The sequence below is a fragment of the Dysidea avara genome, chromosome 15, assembly GCF_963678975.1.
Source record: "Dysidea avara chromosome 15, odDysAvar1.4, whole genome shotgun sequence".
NCBI lineage: Eukaryota > Metazoa > Porifera > Demospongiae > Dictyoceratida > Dysideidae > Dysidea > Dysidea avara.
In genome coordinates, this window is record NC_089286.1 from 7,071,396 (window position 1) to 7,097,710 (window position 26,315).

The following is a 26,315-nucleotide window of genomic DNA, read 5'->3' on the forward strand; positions in this document are numbered from 1 at the left end:
ACTTGTTTCTTTATAGCTCATTTCTCTACAGGGTGACTTCTCTCTAGCTGAATTCTCTACAGGGTGACTTATTTCTACCTGATATCTATACAGTGTGATATCTTTTGAGCTGATCTCTTGTTTATAGCTGATCTCTTGTTTCTAGTTGACCTCTCTACAGGGTGACCTGGTCTGTGACTTGTTTCTAGCTGAACTCTCTACAGGGTGATCTGAAATTTAGTTGAACTCTCTACTGGGTGACTTGATCAAGCTGATCTCTCTACAGGGTGATTTATTTCTAGCTGATCCAGCGATTTGTTTCTAGCTGATCTCTCTTCTTGGTGACTTGTTTATAGCTGCATGGACTCTCTATACACTGTGACTTGGTTCTAGCTGATCTCTCTACAGGGCAGCTTGTTTCTACTGAACTCTCTACAGGGTGATGTGAAACGTAGCTGAACTCTCTGCAGGGTGATTTGTTTCTAGCTGATCTCTCTACAGGGTAATTAACATGCTAACTTGAGCATGTACAAGCATACCATAACACATTACTACATTCTTTCCTACACAAACCCCCTTCCACCGCACCAAGCTCTATAACATTACGGCATGCGACCACAACATATTACAACACATCGCTTTACAGACCAGTTATACAGACATACATACAACTCTTTGGGGGAGGTAGGGCAACTGAGCTATGATACACTAGCCCAAATAGGCAATGAGTATGTGTTATCACTGTCACAGCAAACTTGATGTAATACATCCAGTATTAGTTATGTCAAGCCAGCAGCAGCAACATTCAGCAACCACATTGCAAACATACAATTGTAACAAGGATTAGCACATTCAGTTGTGACACATTAAATTTAATGACAGTTAGCATTTTGTGATAACACACACACAGTCTTGGACTAGGCAGCTGTTGACTTTAATTATTCAGCAATTTGCACCCAATTTCTCCCAAAGTAATTGTAAACAGTTACACAAAAATTTACAAAAATGTACAGTAACATAAGTACGTAAATGTATATGATGCAAGCACAGATATAATACATCAATTATATGGTAACTACCATTACGGAGTATGTATCTGCAACTTGTATATTATTATACAGTGAATATATGCAACAACATATCAACCAATACTATACAGTGAGACAACATCATTGCTTGTAATGCAAAATAGCATATAGGTTGTTAACTATCAATTAATACCAAATGAGAATGTACGAAAGGCATAGAGTAACTTGTGTGTACAAGCCAAGTAATAACGAACAATGAAGGTTAACTATGAGGTGAGTAGTGTGTGTTATTGTTGTTATACAGTTACATAATACACCCTCAGTCACAATGAAACGATGAGTGTTCATACACAACAGTTGTTAATCATGCCAGAGCAACAGCCACAACAAGCACTACATTCACTGTGCAAACAATTGGTAACAGCAATATCGATCACACTAAATATTGGTTGCAAACAGATGAACCATTCATATGCAACAGACTAGCAAAACATCGATCATACCAAGCGTGATATTCATACACAACAAATGCTACATTAGTACACTGTAGCCACAAAACATTCTTGACAGACATCTTCTGTAATACCAAGCCCACAAATTGTGAACACACAGCAACAACACAGGCCGTAGCAAGTACAACATGTGTACACAACAATTGTCAGGTGCAACAAACTCAACATTCATATGCAACAGACATACATATGTAGCAAACATTGATCGCAATGAACACTGATTGCAGCAAACATTGATCGCAATGAACACTGATTGCAGCAAACATTGATCACAACAAATGCAACATTCATACAAAACAGACATTCATACACAACAAACACTGATCGCAACAAATATCGGTAGCAGCTAATATATGTAGCAAACATTGATCACAATGAACACTGATTGCAGCAAACATTGATCACAACAAATGCTACATTCATACAAAACCGACATTCATACACAACAAACACTGATCACAACAAATATCGGTCGCAACAAATACCGGTCGCAACAAATACCGGTCGCAACAAATACCGGTCGCAACAAACTCAACATTCATACACAACAAACATTCATATGCAGCAAACATTGATCGCAACACACTGAACATTTATACACAATGGACATTCATACGCATCGAACATTGATCGCAACAAGTGCAACATTCATACACCACAGACATTCGTACACAACAAACACTGATCACAACAAATATTGGTCGCAACAAACTAAACATTCATACACAACAGACATTCAAAGCAGGAAATATTGATCGCAACAAACTGAACATTCATACACAATGGACATTCATACGCAGCAAACATTGATTGCAACAAATGCAACATTCATACACAACAGACATTCTTACACAACGAACACTGATCACAACTCTCAACGAATATCTGTGGCAACAAATATCGGTCGCAACAAATATCAGTCGCAACAAATATCGGTCGCAACAAACTCAACAGTCATACACAGTAGACATTCATACGCAGCAAACATCGATCGCAACAAACTGAACATTATACACAATGGACATTCATACGCAGCAGACATTGATCGCAACAAACGCAACATTCATACACAACAAACACTGATAGCAACAAATACCAGTCGCAACAAATATCGGTCGCAACAAACTCAACATTCATACACAACAGACATTCATACGCAGCAAACATTGATCACAGCAAAAACGCAACATTCATACACAACAAACACTGATAGCAACAAATATCGGTCGCAACAAGTATCGGTCGCAACAAACTGAATATTCATACACAACAGACATTCATATGCAGCAACCATTGATCACAGCAAAAACGCAACATTCATACATAACAGACATTCATACACAACAAACACTGATAGCAACAAATATCGGTCGCAACAAACTCAATATTCATACACAACAGACATTCATATGCAGCAAACATTGATCACAGCAAAAACGCAACATTCATACACAACAGACATTCATACACAACAAACACTGATAGCAACAAATATCGGTCGCAACAAATATTGGTCGCAACAAACTGAATATTCATACACAACAGACATTCATATGCAGCAACCATTGATCACAGCAAGAACGCAACATTCATACATAACAGACATTCATACACAACAAACACTGATAGCAACAAATATCGGTCGCAACAAACTCAATATTCATACACAACAGACATTCATATGCAGCAAACATTGATCACAGCAAAAACGCAACATTCATACACAACAGACATTCATACACAACAGACATTCATACACAACAGACACTAATCGCAACAAATATCAGTCACAACAAATATCGGTCGCAACAAACTGAACATTCATACAGCAACAGACATTCATACGCAGCAAACATTGATCGCAACAAACTGAACAATCATTCACAACAGACATTCATACACAGCAAACATTGAGCACAACAAACTGAACATTCATTCACAGCAGGCATTCATACGCAGCAACATTGAGCACAACAAACGCAACATCCATACACTACAGACATTCATACGCAACAAATGCAACAATCATACACAACAGACATTCACACGCAGCAAAAAAACAATGGCTGCAGTAAGCACAACATGCATACACAACTAATGCATTAATACACCACAAGTATGTACATTCACAACAGTCATGTTTTGCAACACAGACACCACAAACTATGAATGGCCATGACAATGTTTACAGACACACCATAACAGATGAATAAAAACCTCAATGATAACACAAACAGTTTTGTTGTATAGCCTAATGGCATGGACAGTAATTTCTGCATCCCACCTCAATTGCAAGGAGAAAAAAATGCAACATAAGGTCAGTAAAGTTTGAATAGGTACTTTGCGATAGCAGTTCTGTTAAACACCAAACAGCGATGTAGCGGATAGTGGAATGGCAGTACTCTGAAGGGTAATGAAATATAATATTTATAATTTTGATTAACAAGTGTTGAACTCTACATTTCAACAATCTCTGTAGTGATGCAACAATTGCTTCGCCATCTGCAGTATTGATGGGAACAATAAATGTGCATGTGGATGTCACTCCTTGAATACGGTAAGGGCTTCTAAATGTGCAATCCAGGTTAAACTTGGGAGGCAGTTCTAATGTGACTGTGGCACAATGAGAAATTATAGAATAGATGTCGTAATGGACTGCCTGTACAATGAACATGTGTGTATACAAGCAACTATGATTATGATAAGTTGGCATCATGGCAGTGAAAATTACACATGCACCGTGGTATGTGATCCAATGGGTAGAGAACAATGTTGACTGTAGACATGCATATTAATTGTTAGCTATTAATGCACAATGGTGAAGAATGTAGAATGTGCAACATAAGTATTATTACAAGTGGAATTGAATAAAACAGTACTGGTGAACTGCTCGCCATCATGTAAAATCTCACTGAGCTCTTCATAAGATGGAGCGTTTATGTATTATATTTTAATCACTAATGGTAGACTGATGAAAACAGGTGAAGACCAATTCCCACTGTCACCTCCCAGGCCAGATGGGGAGTAGTAGGTATTGTATGTGTCATGCTGGAGGCGGCACTAAGGGAGATCAGTGTTATATTCAAGTTCTCAGAATGATGGATACAAAGTGCAGCTATATGGAGCTGTATGCAAGAAGGGAAGAGTAATAAAGAAAAACTCAATGCTGGATTCGAATAGTTACAGCAGTGACAAGTCAGACCTTTACTGCTAAGTTTCAAGTTCCAGTGGTAATGTTCACATCTAAGTTTAATAAGCTACATAAATAGCATTTTAATTGCTAGTTAGATGTATGTGTGCACTTTCATTTTGCAAATGTGTTACAAGTAGTTCACAGATATGGGTTCTCATTTCATCTTGCATGGGACCTTGTGCCTGGGAAATCCTATAACTATGCCCCTGCTGGAGTGAATCAGATAAAGGAGAACCCATACCTGTAACTTAAAGCAAAGCACAAACACCATGAGTGATGATAGTTGTGAATAGGACAATGAATAAATCTGGGCAATATGATATACAATATATTAGAATAACTTTCCAAATGTTTTGTCAATACAGTCAGCATTTATGGTGAAGATACATTAGACTATGGGGATTAATTTACCCTAAAGTGGTAAGTCCTGGTTGTAGTGGTTTTTGTTTTTTGGAAACAGCCCAATTTTTGCTGCAAAATTTCTCTTCCTTATCATATGTAATTAAACTGGTGTCCAACCATGCCAATCATCACATTGGCATTATATCACACACTTTGTTACACCACTGCATGTGTTCTTTAAGCATTTAACTACCTTGTACAAATCTTAGTAGGCAGCTAACAACTGCTGGGCAGCATCGAAACCGGTTCAGTGTCTAAAGCAAAGCATAGCTTTGAACATGCCCACAACCTTTGTAATGACCGGCTAGCATGGCTCCACACATCCATACAAGCAGTCTCACAAGTGGACGTTGCTCATGAAATAAGCTGGCCAGCTATAAGACTGTCAAACTGTGGCTGATATTATAATCCTTGAGTAGTGGGCGTGGCTCCATTAAAGCAACAGGTACAGTGTTGTGCATATCTGCTGGCTGCTACACACGCTGTCTTCACATATATCTAGCTATAGCCCATAATCCGGGGACATGGCTCATGAAGGAGCAGGGCTGCAGCATTATGGAACATCATACAGTACGATAGTACTGTATATTAGGGACATCAAAGGTGTGGGGGCGATCCATGATATAATATAACCCAAAAACCTGCCGCGATTTTTCCTCAAAACGATATGACAGTATTAGTTGGGTAAAACCAAGCCCAAAAGTGTCTTCAGATCGACCCGAAATGTTTCCGTCAAGTTGCTACAGAATTTTTTTTTAATTTAGTCAATGGAATTTTCTACTGCCTGCCTGCCTGACGCCTTCAGTCAAGCGTAGCAGAAAACTGGCTACAGCTACAACCCTAATTCTTTCGCAGAAACGTTTCTAGATCGCTTAAGAAAAAACCTTTGGTATATTGATAAACATACAATGCTTGCGCTATTGTCTTACCTTTTATCCTTCTTTACCATGGCCATCAGTCAAGGTTCTACCGCTGAGTGTTAATAGACTACAGTACGGCTTCCATACCAGTGTATATTGCATCAAACTATTGGAATACTCGTGGTCGCCGGTTGTACCAAAAACACACGTGTACGTCAGACTCGCTGTTGATATCGATCAGAGAGAGCAACTCACGGCGAACTATATAGCGAATGTGTAAGTCAATAAATATAGTTAATTAGTAACAATGTTAAACTGAGTCGGGCCATCCAGGTCCTGCTTTACAGATTATTCGGGTCTGACCCTACATGCTAAATTAAATGTGGATGTATTACCACACGTCATAGCGTAGCTCTGCTTCTTTCGTGAGCCACGCCCACTTACGTAAATTACAGTCTGTAGACATATGGTAGCCACGTCCATTCATCAGTGTGTAGGTATGCACGAATCCACGCCCACTTACGTAAATTACTGTCTGTAGACATATGGTAGCCACGCCCATGTAGATATGCACGAATCCACGTCCATTATTGTCTGCTGGCTTATGTAGAGCCACGCCCACTGATCAGTTGTTATTGTATGAGTCATAATCTAGTATAATAGTGCTGTGAGTAACTCAGCAGATATTTAGTGGTCATGAGCGTGCAAAAAAAACTTCACAAACAAGTATAAGAAAAAATTGGGAATTTTAAATTAGATTAGGGACAATGTATAATGCTGCAATAAAAAGTACTGAAACAAGCTGGATCAGAGTAGTACGTAATGTCCAAATACTGTAAAACAATAAGAAGTGAATATCCTACACTGTTCACTTCTTATTGTTTTACAGTATTTGGACCTTACGTACTACTCTGATCCAGCTTGTTTCAGTACTTTTTATTGCAGCATTATACATTGTCCCTAATCTAATTTAAAATTCCCAATTTTTTCTTATACTTGTTAAATTATGAACGTATATTTTTTTTTGCACGAGTAACCTGTTGAAATGGCATGTCACTCTAAGCATTGGATGCCATTAATTTTTGCAAAACCTGGAGTTCTTGCATGATGTAACAGTAACATTGTTACATCATAATGCGTTATTGTGGTAGGCTACTTACCTTAATTGATTTGTGTGTTGCTATGTGGGAGATGTAGTAGAAGCCTGAAGAGTGGTAATTAGTACGGTTTCTCGCTTACGACAAGGGTGACGCACAGGCGACCTTAACCGCGATGGGCTTGTTTTAGGTTTTAAGTTGAAACACTGTTATCAAGTAGCATTGAGTAAATAAGCAACTGCGAGCTACCTAATGAATGGGCTGGAACCCATGCTTGCCTAACAAATTTGATACAGTCGATCTTAGGCTGCCTGCGAACAACCCACACACGTGATTACTCGAATACGTGAGCTATTTCAATGCGCCACAATCATACTGAATAGTGTTTCGTGAGCCTTAATTCCGTTGAACATAATCTACCACCTAGCTACTAACGAAGATACAGTATAATGTAACTTAGCTGGTTTCACGCTGTAGCTACCCGGCAGGTCTGTGGATCAGTCTCATGTGCACAGGGATCATCGCTCAAATTTTGATATCGTTAACTTCACAAGCTTAGATCCTCTACTGCCTGAGGAATATTCGAGGATCATTGACCCTGGTAAAGCACCAAACAATCATAACGTGACAGTAATAATGATGAGCAAAGTCTGACCTGTTACTATATTAGGATTATGGAATTTAATTATGATGTGCACTTATGCAACCAGGTGACAGATGGTCACACATGATGTTACATGTTGACAACTCACCCAATGGAAGCTAGCCTGTTAACTTTTGTTTGTTGCTAGGGCAACAAACTACATTTTGTTTCTAGCTGATATCTCTAAGAGTGATTTGTTTCTTGCTGATCTCTCTACAGGGTGATTTGTTTCTAGCTGATCTCTCTAATAGTAATTTGTTTCTGGCAGATCTCTACAGGATAATTTGTTTATAACTGATCTCTCTACAGAGTGATTTGTTTCTGGCTAATCTCTCTACAGGGTGATTTGTTTCTAGCTGATTTCTATACTGAGAGATTCGCTTCTAGCTGATATCTCTACTAAGAGATTTGTTTCTAGCTGATATCTCTATAGGGCAACTTGTTTCTAAACTCTCTGCAAGGAGACTTGTTTCTAGCTGATATCTCTACTGAGAGATTTATTTCTAGCTGCTCTCTACTGTGTGACTTGTTTATAGCTGATCTCTCTACAGGGCAACTTGTTTCTACTGAACTCTCTGCAGGGTGACTTGTTTATAGCTGATCTCTCTACAAGGCAACTTGTTTCTACCGAACTCTCTGCAGGGTGACTTGTTTATAGCTGATCGTTCTATTGGGTAATTTGTGTCTAGCTAATCTTTCTTTGTTTCTAGGTGATCTTTCCACAGGGTGACTTGTTTTTAGCTCTACAAGATGATTTGTGTCCAGCTGATCTCTCTCACCAGGATGATTACGTAGCTGATCTCTCTACAGGGTGACCTGTTTCTATTGTTTCCAGCTGAACTCTCTACAGGGTGACTTGAAAGATAGTTGAACTCTCTTTAGGGTGACTGGTTTCTGGCTGATCTTTTTACAGGATGACTTGTTTCAAGCTGATCTCTTTACAGGGTGACTTGTTTCTAGACGATTTCTCCACAGGTTGACGCTAGCTGAATACTCTACAGGGTGACTTAATGTATCAGTAGTTTAACAGTTTGCAGGGTGATCATGATTTGTTTCTAGCTGATCTCTCTACAGGGTGACTTTATTGTAGTTGTGTTCTATACAGAGTGGCTTACGTATAGCAGAGTTAAATTCTCTACAAGACATATATAGTTAATGCTGCCAGCTGAATTTCTGGTGCCTACTAACCAAATCACCGAATTCAATCATATTACCCTTACCATACTCAGAACTACTTAGTAAACATACATCTAAATACTCGGTATGAAATAAGGAGCTCAAGTGTGTTGTTTTTGTTTACATAATACTAACCGCAATGAAGTTATTACTCGGCAAAGTCTAAACATGTTAAAAACTAACCCAAACAAAACAACGGAATCCCAATTAACTATCTACAAAGGTGCCTTAAACTCCAAAGAACTATTCTATACAGTTTACTTACAGTGCGATCCTTTCCACAGCTGGTTTCTTTGTGATTTGTCCCATTTTTGTGTTGCGAATGTATATCTGCACTCGTGACCACCATGTCACATCTGGGATAAGGTAGCCAACTGTTGATTTTACCTGTCTCCATCGATGTATAACACTTTCTTTTGTTATTAACAACTTGTTATCAACTTAAAGAACGATTTAATTTGCTAAAGGTTAAACTTTTTGCTATTACATAACAAATGCGCACTAGTCCAGGAAGGATCCAGTTATCCCAGAAACGGGAACCCTATTGGCGTGTCCACTTTGCATCTCACTATTACGTGCACTAAACAGTTTATAGCGAGGCTAGATTTTATTTCCTTCGCGATATATAATGCCATGCCACCACATGGCGACTACCGCCGTTGATGGGTTAAATAGAGTAATTTATTTCTTTCCTGATTGCTTTATTAAGGTGACAGTTCTATTTGAGTATCTCGATCTTGCACTTACTATGCCGACTTGGATTTCATGTTATAACTCTGTTGCTTTAAATCTGATTCTTCTACACCGTATACAGGTCTTTTAAAGATGACTATTCCATCTGTACACCATTTTCAAATCATTTCCGTAAATGGTTTTTCTAGCAGGCGTGGGAAGTAATCGTTTATTGTTTAGGTAATCTCAATCGCATAATTGTTACACACTGTGGGTTTTTTCATTGTATCTTCATGGTCTTTAACTCGATTTCTTTCAAACCACAAAGGGTTTGAGGTTCAATAGTTAACCTATTCATGTACTGATTTTCAGCTTTTTTCCATAAGCGGTTTACCCTGTAGGCATGACAACATATTGGTGTTATTTTTCGTGAATAATCACTAATAACTCCTTGACTGTGTATCGTATGCCAGCCAAACTTGATACCAAGATACACCATTAGTTTACCCTGTAGGCATGATGACATATTGGTATTATTGTTCGTGAATAATCACTAATAACTCCTTGACTGTGTATGGTATGCCAGCCAAACTTGATACCAAGATGCACCATTAGTTTACCCTGTAGGCATGACAACATATCGGTGTTATTTTTCGTAAATAATCACTAATAACTCCTTGACTGTGTATCGTATGCCAGCCAAACTTGATACCAAGATGCACCATTATACCCCCCTTCTGTGTGCCAAATTTTAAGGCAATAGGCCAGTTTCACATAAGGCCTTAAGAATGCAATCAGTGTTAATTGTCTATTGCGTAACCACTGGATGCTGTGGATGCCCATAAAAATGTATTGAAGCCATTGGGAAAACGATGATAACCGGCAGCAAAACTTTGGTAACTTACAAAGTATACGGTATGTTCTAATTTTCTGTACATGGAAAGAAACTACATTGATTTCTCTTTCGTTTTGTGGTTGTCCACTGTGAATAGGACGAAAGATGCCCGAGTTAATAGGGTGGTGAAGTTAGGAATGTCACCAGACAAGGCCTTCCACAGCTGATATTTGTAAGTTCGAAGTCAGAAAATAACACAGGAACTTCAACAAGTCTTAACAATAGTTTTTGTTGCGAATCGCTTCGCAGGAAAGCGCTGAATTGGCATGAGAGCTAATAAGTTAACAGCGTGTTCAGGGAACCCAGATACATCATCCAGGTGATAGTACGACTTGCTCTTGTACTGTACATCTGGTAAACAAGAATAACAAGCAGCTGCTTGTGTGTTTCGTCTCCAGAAAACATTTTTATCATGCATTCTAGCCTTTATTGGCTCATAACTCGCTAGTGACTTAGCGTATTTATGGCAGACAAACACCACAGGGCGTAGAAATCAATGTAGTCTACAGTGCTGCTTTAAAAACTCGGATATTTCCATTAGATTCTATGTGACAATAGATTTTGTGTCCGTGGTTGTCCGTTTCCCAATGATTTCTGTACATTTTTATGGCTAACCACAGCATCCAGTGGTTGCGCAACCACAATTAAAAGATCAATTAAAATACTTTCCCTTACATGAAACTGGCCTATTGGATATTGCGTTCTTATTTTATGGAAGTTTTTGTAAGTGTGCGAAAATAAGAAGAAAAAGAAAACAAAGAAACTAAGCCAATTTTTGAAGTCACTTATCTCAGAAATACATGAAGCGATTTCACTCAAATTTTTTATGTGAAGTACTGACATGTGCACAGCAAAAATCGTCTTGTTTCGTAAAGGCAGCACAGAGCTACGATTCTGTGAAAATCGCATTTTCTACCTGTCTATGCACTCACGATGTTGCGTGCTGGCTTCTTGGCCACTCAACACACTACCATGTGCCTTGATTCTAGACTCTTATCCATTCGAATTCTTCAGTGGTGTATGGCATGTCAGTTCTGCGTTGAAGTATGCCTCACCACTCCATTATCATGAAATCCAGTTACAAGATGACTAAGCTTATTACGTATTTCCTACTACAGCTTTACCTTTCTCTCAAGACTTGTACTGCCATTTTAACATGTAATTATAAATTGCGTATTACTTGTATTTGTTACAGAGACTTTCCAAGAGATTTACCCTTTAGAAATAGATCACGTGATAATTGTCAGTCTGCTGGCACTTGTACTTAGTGGTCATGGTTAAACAATGTAGTATGTGTAGTTTACTATAGTATAAATTCTCTGTACGCTGCTAAAATCATTTGTGCAATGGTTGGGGGTATAAAGGATCTATAGTTTGACAGGAGCTGATGATGGTCAGGCGATAGTATCTATGGTTGAGCTAAGACCTTTCATATAGTAGGGCAAATAACTATGCCTATAGCTTTATGTATATGTTAAAGCATAGCCGCGAGTGCTATATGAAAAATAAAGTACAAGGCGTGCGGCCGAGATGCTAATGAAGCATGAGGCGAAGCCAAGTGCTTTATTAGCATCGAGGCCAAGCGCCGAGTACTTTATTTTTCATATAGCACGAGCAAGGCTATGCTTTAAATGATTTATGGAACTTTCTAGTCGTGTAGCTTCACCATACACTAGGACTAGTAATTAACAAGCGTTGCACGAACTATTAACTGCCTGTACGCACACAAACTAGTTTAACAAAGTAACTCACGTGTATTTCACCATAGTTTGGCATAGTAGACGTTCATCGCGTCTTTTGGCAGGTTTTGCTTGCAACCCACAATCAATTCTATTGTGAGTCACATGGTGAAGTATTTCCGTGATATCTCCAGGACTTGTCCGTTTACATTAACAAACGTAACAGTAACGTTACCTTCTCTCACCCATCATCGAAGCATTCAGGTATGTCTATAAAAGCAATCCAGTGATGGAACTCGTATTGGCTGGGGTGATTGATCACTCAGCGCGGCGAGGCTATCAGCCTTCACCGGCTTGGGTGATTAGTCGTACTGGCGCGAGCCCCGTAGGCTATTAGCCTACACTAAGGCACGTGGGCAACTGTGCTTTATTGCCCACAAAGAGTGCTTTATTGCACCGCAAAGAGTGCTTTATTGGACGAATAAAGCACTCTTTGCGGTGCAATAAAGCACTCTTTGAGGTCGATGAAGCAGTTGGCCGGCTGAGAGTGTACTTTATGAAATTTAAAGTGCACTTTTTCCTTTGATCTCACCCACCCAAAGTTCTATAACTACAGCTTATGTATTTGTTGCTGATACATTAGGAGCACCAGTGTCAAGGTGAAAGTGGTAGGTAATTAAAGCTCAATTCTATAACTACAATCACTTTGCTAAATTACCATAGTCATATTACAGTAAAAACAAAGATTGTCAAACTCCTCTTGAGTTAGGGTCATAGTACTATCAGTTAGCATCTTCCTTCATCATGAAATCACTGAAAACAAATTTTTTTTTATTTCATAAAAATTTCACCCGTTATGGTTATTGCATTCTATTGTAAAATTAGGCTTGCACTAACATGTGGGATCTAGTCGTACATACTAGCTATCACTGACACAAAGTAATTGCTGTGGTTGAAAGCACACAGTAATCCACCATTATCACCTCCTTTCTCTAAGATAATAATTCTGAAAATGAAATAATATTAAAGCTACAGTACAGCTCAACTATAACTTCATCATATCACGCGTGAACATGCATGATTCCATGCCACATTAGTACATGACTCATGTCTGTGTACTCACCTCACTTCTAGTGGAAGCACGCACGTAGAGCAGGTCTCGTGGAAACAAGCAATATTCTCATGGAGTATACAGTGGAAAACCAGCAGTGAAATGTAAGATACGCATACCACAATTTAACAACTATTACTCAGTCTATCTTTGTATGTGAATACAGTAGTGGACAAAAAATGTTCCCGTTCCACCGGCGTTTAATGTTTTACACAACACCTTCCATTGGCGTAGCGTTTCCGTTTTGGCTAGTATTTTACAAGCATTTTTGTTTTGGCTAGCGTTTAGCAAGTGCATTATAATGGCTGCCAGTTCATGTGTCTCTGCATTCCTATTGTATGTGCAATTAACTAATAGAGTCTTCGAGAGCACATCAGTGGGACTGGCCTGCCAGAAAAGGCTCCTAGCTACGTATACAAAAGACAAGGCTACCAAAGACGTGATGACTGAAAGCCAACACGCATACAGTGTACAAGCATAACATAACATACTGTAAAATAATTAGTATAGTATATTTTAAACTTTCCAGGTTGTCTATATGAGCAATTTGCGCCGAGCGAGTTGGCACTGGCATGTGCTGCTTAAGTTTGGACCAAGTACGGCACTACTTACTAAACTATCCACATAAGTTGTATGAGATACAGAATGAGTAAAGCTAACCTGGAAAAGCCCAAGAATGAGCCATTCTGTACGAACTCTGATTCAGGCATCTGAATGGGATTTAAACGGTAAGTAGACTACTACAATTTACTGAATTGAAATCAGCGGATAACCATAGTTTCAAGAGATTTTGTCTCAGGTTATGTGAAGTGTGTAACTACTGATATGAGCTGAGCTACGTACAAGGAACTGTTCTGAGATACTAGACTTATAATAGGTGATACATACAAATAATATTATTCTACATAAAAATATAGGCTTTGATCTCTACTTTTATCGTCTTCATCAATGTCAGTAGCTAGCCAGTTGGCTCTGGCGCTGCTCTGCTGCTTGCAAAGTAAGTTGCGGTTATCTAGCTGGATAAAAAGAAATGGACACACATGGGTAAGAAACAAGTATAATGTGCAGGCCGCACCATGTGCCTGTAATAATGTATAGGCTATAGCTACGTAGCTAATTAATAACAATAATTATAATAATCTTTGCTATTGCCTAAACCAACATTGTATTGCTGTAGTGTAACAAAGGATATAATTCTTTTTGCTACTGTTGTGCTTTGTTTTTGCCTGCATTCTTTAAGCATTTTTGTTTTTGCTTGGCATTCTTCAAGCATTTTCCCAAGCGTTTTGTTAACTAATGTCATAGCTACAGTAGAGTTAACTCACGAAATAAGTAGTCACGCAACTGATGTCTCAGCAGTGGAAGGTATCTCGCGAGTTGACAGCATACAATGTAATATCACTGAAGTTTGTGTGGATATATTTTACGTGGAAATTATATTTTAATGAGTGGTTAGCTGCAGTTTCACACAAAATTATGCATGCTATCATGTGTGGGGTACCATGCGTGTGAAGTTATAGTTGAGCTGCACCGTAAATACACAGTAAGTACTGCAACCATGGTAAGCATCGTCATATAGTAGGCGGTATGTTAATACTCAATGGCACATAATGCACATGTCAATATTTGCTTAGATACATGTAGTATACAGTTACTATTATGGATGCATCATTATGCTGGCATCATATTGGTATTTGGGCATTGTACTGAGTCAATTATAAAGATTTAAAGGTAACAAAGTCTTCAATTTGCACAATTCTGTAAAAGCAAATGTGACCTGGTTTGCGAAAAGGTACCTTTCCACACATTTTACATGTCAGCAAATGAAATATTATAACTTTTGACTCCTTGCACCAATTAAGCTGATTTTTATATCAAACTACAACCAGATGATGGCTTTTCTCTCTTCGGACAGTTATATGTCATGATAAAGAAGTTATGAAGTTTCAAAGTTCAAAAATGGGTCAAAATTTGTGTGTGAAAAAGGTACCTTTTTGCAAATCTGGTCACAAATTGAGCTATGTACTTTAGTAGAGTATAGTTAGGAATCTAATAAACAGTTGTACAAACACTAGTACTCTAATACAGCATTCACATAGTATAATGTATTACCGGAATAGCAACCAGGTAAAGGAATAGAAGACCAAATTTTCAGCTGAAACATTACTGTAAATGGTCCAATACAAAAATAGTGGCATAATTTTTGGAATATTATGCAATTCTCTAAACCATAATAAGTGATTTTGTAAGTACTGCACATGTGATTTACACTAACACACAATTTTCTTCCCAGGAGCCATATCTTCTTGTGAAAGCTATGCAGACTAAACAATATCACCTGAAGTGGGATAAGTGCGCTGATTTACCAATAAGAACATATGATGCTTCTGTTGCAGTAGATGGTAACAATGTCTATGTTACCGCTGGTGCTGCTACTGAGGATGACATGTATAACAATGTTTACCAATATAACGTCATCACTGATCAATGGAGTCCCCTCCCTCGTCCTGGTCATAAAATGGGAATACTGTGTATGATGGATAATAATTTGTCCATATTTGGTGGAGATGATCCAATCAATAATAATCGAATTAACAAAGTCTCTACCTATAACAAAGACACTAACAGTTGGACTCTCTGCTACCCTAATATGATACAGAAGAGGTTTAAGCCAGGTGTGGTAATTCATCATGATCATGTGATTGTTATGGGTGGACTATATGAGAAAGGAAAAAAATCCCTTGACAGCATTGAACTGATGAACTGGCAACAAAAATCACCATGGAGAGAAGTTTCCATTAAACTGCCTGTTCCAATGTGGAATTTCAAACCCACAATTGCAGGAGGACACCTACTCATAGTGGGATATGAACAGGAAGGAACTCGTTACAGCACATCATACCGGTTACTAGTAGCTATGATCACATCTTTAAAAAAACCGTTGTCAATACTCAATCAGTGGGAGGAGCTACCATTAGCTTCACATTGGGGGACTTCTACAGTACCATACTCCAACCCTCCTCTGATCATTGGTGGTTGTGATCGTAGTGGAAGAGTTCCCACATCACATATCAGGCTATATGACCCTTCAATGAAGTCATCAAAACAAGTAGACTTCCTTACAAGTCCCAGGACTAGGGCTGGAGTAGCAACCATTGACAGTAACACTATAGTCGTTGTCGGAGGGACCAGCGGTGGAGTGGGTGTTGAAGAAAACAAGGCCACCTCCCTGCCTATAGTGGAGGTAGGACGTATTGCACGTAAATACTGAGCTGATAGGACATATTGCACGTAAATCAACTATACTCTATTATATCCCATTTCTAAATAGTTATTACTATTGTTGTTTTGATATATATACTGATTATCTATTTTTGGATGAAAATATTTACTGCATAACAGTGCTGTAGAATGATATTTCGCTTTAGGGTACCTTATCACCAATGAGATCGAGGATAAAATTTAGTGTATATATGTTCAAAAGTTGCCAAAGGCAATTCAGCTTTGTACGCTGTGAAAACTAAGGCATTTATAGGATATTCTATTTTAGAATATTGTGTAGCATAAATATAAAATGGGATAAAATTTTAACAAATTTTATTTGTATTGCAATTCATCATGATTTTTCTCAAAATTTTGCATTGAGTATTCTCCTATGCAATTTTGAAGCATTTCATCAAAATTTTATAATAGGCATAATTTCAGGCTTAATAAGCTAAAAATAAAAATAAAAGCTTACATTATTTTGGGGAAGCTCCTCTTGAAATAAAAAACTGCAATAAAATTGCATATTTAATTCAATGAACATACCAAGCTGTATCAATGGCAAAATAAAGTAAATGAAACTGATGTGGTCAACGCTATAAAGTTTATGTTACAAAGTAAAAGCATCTGTTTAATTCAAAACCAGGTACCTGTATTGTAGTGTACAAAGTATTACTAATGAAATTTTGCAATTTATGAGACAGTTATAACTTTGTATGGTTGCTGAAGTTGAGGAGAAAGAAACAGCACAGAACTGATTATAATAGGGTAATTTTGCAGAGGCAATTCAAAAGGCATAATAGACAATATTAATTAATAGTGTAATAGACTCAAGCCTGAATAGGCTTGGAAATGTGCAGGAAATGTCAGTATTGAATTTACCATATCAAACCTGGAACTGTAAATGTTATAATTTTATGATCAACACATTTACTAAAACATTGGAAATTTCATGTGTCTTAGAGATTTCCTCAGCCAAATTTACCGTTTTACATATTGTTGGATTTCTTGCTATTCAGAAATTAGATGTGTGATTTCCTTTGTCAAGAACAAATAATGGCATGCTGTTTGCTTTCTTATACCATCTGGAAATGTAGCATATACATTAGTATTGTTACCAAAACTAAAAGTAATTTTAGTTGGGGCTTTTAGTTATCTGAAACTAAAAATAAATGAAATTTTTATGATTTTTAGAAGACAAAACTAAAACAAAAGTGTCTCAATTTTACATTGAAACTTTAAACTAAAAAAATATTACTTATAAACTAAAAGTACTTGCAATGCAAAGTACTTACCACCTACAACTATCAAACTTGTTACTTGTTTACTAAAAGTACTTTGCTATGCTGTATTGTAGTAACACTTGAATACATACCTAATTATTCACTATATACATACTATCTGCCAGTGTAACTAAAAGTGATTTGCCGTAAAGACAGGGCCGCCCAGAGAAATTAAGGGGCCCAGGGCAAAGAGTTAAAGTGGGGCCCTTGACCCAAGTTGTAAGGTGAAGACCAAAAAAAAAGGTCACAACCTGCTGGCAATGACAATAACTACCCATCACCAACCATATCTCCTTATCTATAAGCTTGCTATACTGCTCCTCTGAAGAATACTGTGACTGCTCTATTAGAGTATTTAGATCTGACTGCTCTAGTAGAGTATATCGATCTTTTAAACAGGTATTCCTGGGGGCCCTTTCAGGCTGGGGCCCGGGCAAAATGCCCCAGTTGCCCCCCCCCCCCCCCCCCCCCTGTGGGCGGCCCTGTGTAAAGATACTTAATGATTCTTACAAGGGTTTAGTGCTAAAAGTTACTTAAAAGTTACTTCTGTGCATGTGACGCTTTCAAGCAACTTGAACTATCACAAATTTTTCGATTAAAAGCTCTTTAAATGTACACTGTATTACACTTGTTCTTTGAAAAAGAATCATGCATACGCACAATGTGACAATAAAGGTGCTCAGATAAACATGGTAAACACAAGATCAACAGAATGCACAAACACAGGACAATGCAGGCCCTGAAACAGTACAAAAATCACCCATGAAATGCTACTGTTAAACAAATTACGGTGCATAAATCGGTGAACCGTTGGCAGCGAAACAGGTTTTTCAAAATTCCCGTTGTGGGACTTTTTTGCTAACGGAAACCCGTAACCTTACCTGCATTTAGACTTATCGTCCCTCATTATATACCCGGCGATATAGTAACTAACAACCCCCTTGCCCTCTATAAACCTTGAACAATGTTCCCAATATGCCTTCCAAGCCTCCCATGGCGTTAAAAGATTGTTTCGAATAAATGTGCACCATAATATATTCATACAATCACATGCATAAATCTAATAATAATCAATCGTTCTCCGGTTTCTTTACCACCACCACCATCACAGTGACTCAACAAGGAGGTCAAAGGGATCAATACTGCAATGGTATTATATGACAGATGACAAAACAGTTTCAAAAACACCACTGCTTACTTCTCAAAAAACCTATCCCAACTGTTTTTACTCCATCATTGGTCCAGCCTCATTTGTTTCAAACAAAAGTGACTACAGAATTGCAGTCGATTACAGAACAGTTAAGATAAACAGACCAAATACTTACTTATTCACTTGTTCACAACATATTCTATTCTACCAGCAGCTTCCATTATTCCACTGCTCCTTTCCTCAGTTATTTCAAACAATAAGGGACTACAGAATTACAGCAATCAAAACAGTTAAGATAAGCATGCTTACACTTACATTTCCACTTGTTTACTATTCTGCCAGTAGCTACTGCTCCATTCATCAGTTACTTCAAACAAAAAAGGGACTACAAAATTACGGCAGATTAAAACAATTAGATAAGCACACCAATACTTAAATTTCCACTTGTTCACAACAGAATCTATTCTACTGGCAGTTTGGTTATTCCACTGCTCAGTTATTTCAAACAAAAAGGGACTACAGAATTACGGCAATCAAAACAGTTAAGATAAGCACGCTTACACTTACATTTCCACTTGCTTACTATTCTGCCTGTAGTTACTGCTCCATTCATCAGTTATTTCAAACAAAAAAGGGACTACATAATAACAGCAGATTAAAACAATTAAGATAAGCACACCTATATTATTACATTTCCACTTGTTCACAACATAATCCGCAGTTTTGTTATTCTGCTCAGTTATTTCAAACAAAATGGGACAAAATTATGGCAGATTAGATAACCTATATGCTTACATTTCCACTTGTTCACTATTCTGCCTGTAGCTTCAATATTTCACTGCTCCTGTACTTAAACAATGATGGACTAATTCTACAACAGAATTATGGTCGATAACAACACAGTTACATAATCGTGCCACCACTTGCGCACATTTCACCACTGCAATCATAGTTTTCACTCTTTAGCTGCTCTGTTCTCAGTTTCTCCAAATATTCTACAACAGAATTATGGTCGATTACAAAAGTTAGATAGCATGAGAACACTTACAATTCCACTTGTTCACACTATTTCTATTCTGCCATTATTTCACTGTCCCATCCTCAGTTACTCCAAACAAACAAACTTATAGTCAATAACAAATAGTTAGATAAACATGACAGCACTTATTCTCAAACGGCTAGACCACTATCTTACTTCTTTGTGATGTCATTGGTTGGTGAGATAGGGTCTGGTGAATTACTGTTGACAAAATGCATTCATAAGCGAACAGTTACCACAGGTTCTTGCTGGGAAAATGCTACGTAGCACTGGTAACAGCCCTATTAGAAGTTTTGCTGTAACATTTATGTTCACCATACTAACATACAGCTAGCCAGTGCATCAATTTCACTGGATATTGGTACACCACTATACTTCACCAGGCTCTGTCTCGCTGACAAACTATGCCACAAAGAAAAAGAGGAGGCAAGGTAGCAGTCTAGACTAAACAACACTTACTTTTCCACTTTTTCACAACTGTTGCTATGCCTGAAGTTTACTGCTCCCATCCTCTGTGATTCCAAACAATGAAGGAGTGATTCTACAATAGAATTATGGTCGATAACAAAGCAGATATGTTCACATTTTGGGATACAAATAGAGATTTGACAATGTGCTGTGGCTTCAGTTAATGTCTGTACCCTCAGGAATAAATTTAAATCCCTTCATAATGCTGAAAATGTCCTTTACTGGGGGAGATGGGGAATAACATTGATAGCTGCAGGTAAGCACACAGATGATCTAATTTATACAAGCTAAAATAATGATATCAAACAAAGCAGAATTTACAGCATTACAAAAAAATTTATTATAGTGGCCATGTCAGTAAGGTGGACTTCATGACCTCTTAACTGAGGCCACCTCACCATCGATCAAAGCTGCATTATTTTTCTCCAGAGGTGGTCACGTAGGTGAACATTTCCCTCCTCAACAAGACATGTTTTCTCACCGGCATACCCCTGGGTTGCTACGCCTATGCTCAACGGAAACACACGACTGTGAAAAGATTGATTGAAGCCTGAATGACTAAAGCTGGGAATGAAGGCTACTACTTGTAAGGTAGTGAGCACTGTGAAAGCTGATGTACATGGTGTGACAGTTAAAAATGCAATTATTTCTTTGAGGCTGCACAATTGAGTGTCTCAGTTTAGTGGATGTCAGTCACTGTATCCACCTACTCAGTAGTTGGTATTCTGGATTCAGGGGTGTCCAATTAGAACAGTTTGTGCTCTAATCGGATACCTCTACATAGCCGTACTACAGTGAAACTGCTCTAATCATACACCTCTGTACTCCAGAATACTTCTATAGTTTGACACTGTTTGTTGCATCAGTCATGTATTAGAGGACTTGCATGTGTGAAGTAACAGTTGCTAGACGGACATGTTTCAGGACAACTTTCTATAGCACATATTGGATCAGAATGAAGGTAACAATATTTATTCGCTAAGCTCTGGGTATAGTGGCACTGGGAAGCGGGTCTGGTTTTAAAATAGAAGTTCTTATCATTGGCTTTGTGAAATAGGTGGCTAATTAAATTTTGATACATTACTCACCAATTCTAACTTCTTCGCCTTTTTTAATGAGCTGGCCGGGTGGTATTTACAACACAACTCAACACTAATTCGCTTCATTACAGCCTGTACCAAATCCTGAGAAAGCGCTTTTCAGTCACAACACTGTCCTAAAACATGGCCAACAGCTACGGTTGCTTAGCAATTATGATGATTTACATCACGCAGCAAGTCCTCTATGGTTACTATCTTGATGAGTGTCACATTATAAAGGTTTACTGTACCTATGATGGCATTACATTTAGTGTAAAGTGCACAGCATAGTAAGATACTAGAGCAGCAATTGGCCAAAATCAGACCTTTCATTCTATGGAGTAGAAGCCTTTTAAACCTCAAAGCTCACTACCAGATCTTGTAAAAGTCTTTCCAAGAATATAGCCCTGCTAAACCTCACACCTGTGCTACACATATACAAATCCTTCACGCCTGTGCTACACATATATACATATATTTTTCCACAAGAATGATGCCATGAATGCTGTGGAACCTGATTTGTGAAATTCAATGCATTTCACTTGCCAGAAACATTTACATGGATATACTGCAACAAAGTGTGTGCATGGTAGAGATGCAACAATGATATATTGACATATCATGGCTTGTTAACATGACTGACAATCAAATTATTGTATATTGTGGTTAAACTGAATAGTATGTAATGCTTCTCAAAGAAAAATTAGCTCAATTATTTCTTTAAACAAAAAAAACCATTAAAATGCAACATAGACCATTACTTAGACTCCACTTTGTATCACACAATATATCGCTGTATCATGATACACCAGAGGCAATATATCGATACGTCTACACACTGTATCATTGCAACTCTAGTGTGTGGTGTGTTTGTCAATGTGTATTGTTACAACTACTACCTGCAGTGTAAAACATGTGTTCAGTCCTAGTTTGTTTAAATATAGACAGCTTCTAGTCAAGGATTTATATATGTGGCAAGACTGAGCCAGGAATATGAAAATGCAATTATCTGTCACACTACAACCTATTACAGCAGCAGAGAGCTAGCTGATCTCACTGGTGTAGATGGGAAGTTTAATCGCATGACAGAAAGGGTTTGGTGGTTACTACCTTTAATGATGTATGTGCAGGTATTTTGAAATTTTAATTTTACTTACAGAATTACAGAGTCCTGAAATCTGTGTACAATGTGGCTACTTTTGGAATGGTGTCAATAATTACTTATTTATGAGGTCATAAAGTATACCTTAGCTATGTTTTGAGACCTACTTAACATGGTCACTATAATGAGGTCATGAAGTACACCTTGGCTATGTTTGGAACCTACTTAAAATGGTCACTATAATGAGGTGGTCCTATTAATGAGGTCATGAAGTACACCTTAGCTATGTTTGGGGCCAGCTTGACATGGTCACTGTAATGAGGTGGTCTTATTGATGAGATCATGAAGTACACCTTAGCTATGTTTGGGACCTGCTTGACACGGTCACTGTAATGAGGTGGTCTTATTGATAGGATCATGAAGGTCATCTTAGCTGAGTTTCAGACCAACATTACTCACTCGAAGCCACTTGGTGTTTTGTCATGTTCGCATAGAGGAGCAAGTCATGCAATGCTTATACGCACATTTGTGTATGCATAAAAAGAAAAGTGAAGTGTGTATTAAAGAATTTTGCACACCCTACATTATATAATGGAATAAGACAAATCACTGCATCAGCTAAGAACGGCCATGCATCACCACCCATAAAATCAAGAAAGAGCTCTTGGACTGTTAATCCTTACCATATCTGAACATGGTGAGTTTTTCATGTTGTACCAAATTGAGCCACAGGTTCAACTCCTGAGCTGGTGGTATCCTTCCTTTGTAAGTTTCAGCCTTGGCCAACTTCTTGGAGGGACTATTGTTCAATCAATGGAAAATTGAGGCAATAAAAGGTCTGTGTGTATGCACTTGACTAGTAACAGTGTTTACAACTACAGCTGCTATAGTGCATATTATAGAGCGCTACACAAAACTTACTAATGTATGCATTTAATAGGTACATAGTTAATGCATGCATGTATTAATCACTGGTATGTTTAATGGAGAATTTTGTCTAGCAATATTCATGCACTGATTAATATCTGCAAGAATCCCATAATTTTATGCTCATGCAAAATGCATGAGATTTTTAGATATCACGCATTGAATAAAAGTGTTCAAACATTGTAACTTCACAGGATAAAGCTATAACCACATAATGATTTTCTTACTGTTTAAATTGTCCGGGCAGCAAGAATTTGCCTGCAGATTTTCTCACAGTTGGTAGCCTTGCATGAAAGTAGTTTTGGAAGCATATATTGCTAGAGTGGAATCCAGATTCCAGAAAGTAGTGTACTTGTCTAGACTAGCTAGCTACCATATTGTGGGGTACAGAATCACTGGTTCACTAACTGGTTGGATTTGGTCAGAGTATTACATAGGCAAGCAATATATACTGTATTTTAATCTACACAAAATATGGGTCGGTCAGGCCTGTGAAACAGCTAATTAAGTTGGTGAGGCATAAGGCAAAACTTGGGCACATACAGCAATTCAGTAGTAGTCCCAATGCATGTTGGTGAAATTGCCAGTACAATAATTCAAAATGCAACGATAGGACTTTTAGTTATTATGTTGAACTATCAATATTAACTATTATTCTCAAACCAATTTGATATAATAAACTGGAAGAAACATTTTCTTCAACAATAATTATTTGTGATGGGCGTCACTATTCAGTGGACTGGATTACTGGACTGACATATCTTTGTTTTTTGCATATTCTATGGTTGGATTTACGGGGTCTTGCTAATAAGCACCCTTAGGGCACCTACAGCCCACTTCTAAACACTGAAGATGAACAGTGGCATATGCCCTCTTAATAATTGCGCTACTGTTCATTATGCTGCTATACAGCACTTATTTCTTACCCTGGTGTGTAGTAATGCTGCAGGCAGTGCAGGGAATATAGCAATAGTGAACCAGTGATCAACTTACTGGTAGACAATATCCTTCGAGATATCCTTAGAGCAAGCTTGAGGAGCAAACTAGTCTCAAATGGCCAGGCCTCTAGTTCAATGCAGGGGCTTACCAAACAGAGATTTTTCAGCACGGGCGCTTATAATCTTTAATTGTTAAGCTGAAACAGAAGTCTGGCAGTGAGACTAGCAAGACTAGCTTGCTTCTCAGGATATCTTGAAGGATATTGTCTACTGGCAAGTTGATCGCTGGTTAACTATTGCTGTCACATTCCCAGAACTGCCTGCAGCATTACACACCAGGGTAAGGAGTACGTAAGTGCTGTATAGTGGCATAATGAATGGTAGTGAAATACAACTTTTGCATATTCCACTGCTCGTCTTCAGCATTTAGAAGGCGCCCTAAGGATGCTACTAGCAAGATTTCATAAATCCAACCATAGAATGTGCAAAAACCAAAAATATTTCAGTCCAGTATTCCAGTCCACTGAATAGTAATGCCCATTTGTGATCTAAATGGAAGTGTGAAACCAAAATTCTGTATACATAAACATACAGTGTATGTGTTTAGGATATTATGAGACCACCAGGGGCATAGCCAGCCAATATTTGATGGTTGGGCATAACATCCAACTTTACACACACACAAAGGAACACGCTCACTTTTATGCGAGACATTATCAAAGTAAAATAGGAAAAGTGTACACACACAAGGCCTACATCTACCTATGCTATAACGTAAACAAATACTGCTTGCATGCATGCAAACATTTACTAGCTATATGCTATTCCATTAAACTTGTAGGTCAGGCATCCACCGACGATCGTCGTACCCGAGCATCACGTGACATCAAACTGCTGAACCTACAAGAACCAATGTAAACAGTTCATCACATATTCACTGCAATCAACTGGCAGTATAGCTTACAGACCAACCACCACAGCGATGTGTAATGCTTTTTCAAATAAACACCACATGGCCCAAATGAAGGCCGGGACACTAATTTATAAGTCTTATCGCATGCCAAGAATGCTTCGTCCATAGATCATATATTCTATGCTTCGTCCCAGACTTATAGCGGCCAATGTACATTTTGCATGAATCTGGTGTAAACCACAACTAGGTTAATTAATCAGTACAAATTGTGCATGTGACACTTTATAATGACTTGACCTTTTCTCCATTTCCAGCTCCATTTGCATATGCCATTATTGTTATCTAGAGTACGTTTCCCGTTTTCTTTCATCAGCAGTAAGTTAGGTTATACGGTACTTTCCTTTAAAAAAAAATACGCTTGACAAGTCCACTCGGAAACGAAATCTTTGCTGCCAGCACCATCCACACTGAATGTGACTTGAGATACAGTACCATGACTACAGTGTACCACGCTTCGACTCCATTTTAAAATTTGAATTTACACCGTGCCAAGGAACATGGCACATGCATCCACATGAAGTGTAATTATAGGAACTTCCCAAAGGATTTTCCCCGTAATAGATCACGTGATACACCATCTATCTCGATCCCTTCTTCGAAGTCATGATTCAACAGATGAGGTACATGTTTACGCTTTACAGTAGTAAAGTAAGGTTGTTTTGTGTGCTGCTGTGAATCCTCGCGTGAATCTTAAGCTATTTGTGACGGTTGGGCAAATATTTGTGATGGTTGCGGGGCAAGAAACTGTGATGGTTGGGCAAATGCCCGCCCATGCCCACCCTTGGCTACCACAGCATTTCAGCTACCCTGATACGCGGCGCGTACATACGTATCTAACGTCGTCT

At 38.2% G+C, this 26,315-nt stretch overlaps 1 protein-coding gene across 2 annotated transcripts in view; it reads left to right on the forward strand.

The window, feature by feature from the left end:
• Nucleotides 1-16,636, forward strand: part of LOC136245649 (uncharacterized) — a 71,882-nt gene extending 55,246 nt beyond the window's left edge. For both annotated transcript variants that reach the window (XM_066037148.1, XM_066037149.1), the window contains one exon: nucleotides 15,541-16,636. In XM_066037148.1, the coding sequence (XP_065893220.1) occupies nucleotides 15,541-16,518 (978 nt within the window). In that variant the 3' untranslated portion in view covers nucleotides 16,519-16,636. The remainder of the gene's footprint in view (nucleotides 1-15,540) is intronic.
• Nucleotides 16,637-26,315: the final 9,679 nt, after the last annotated feature.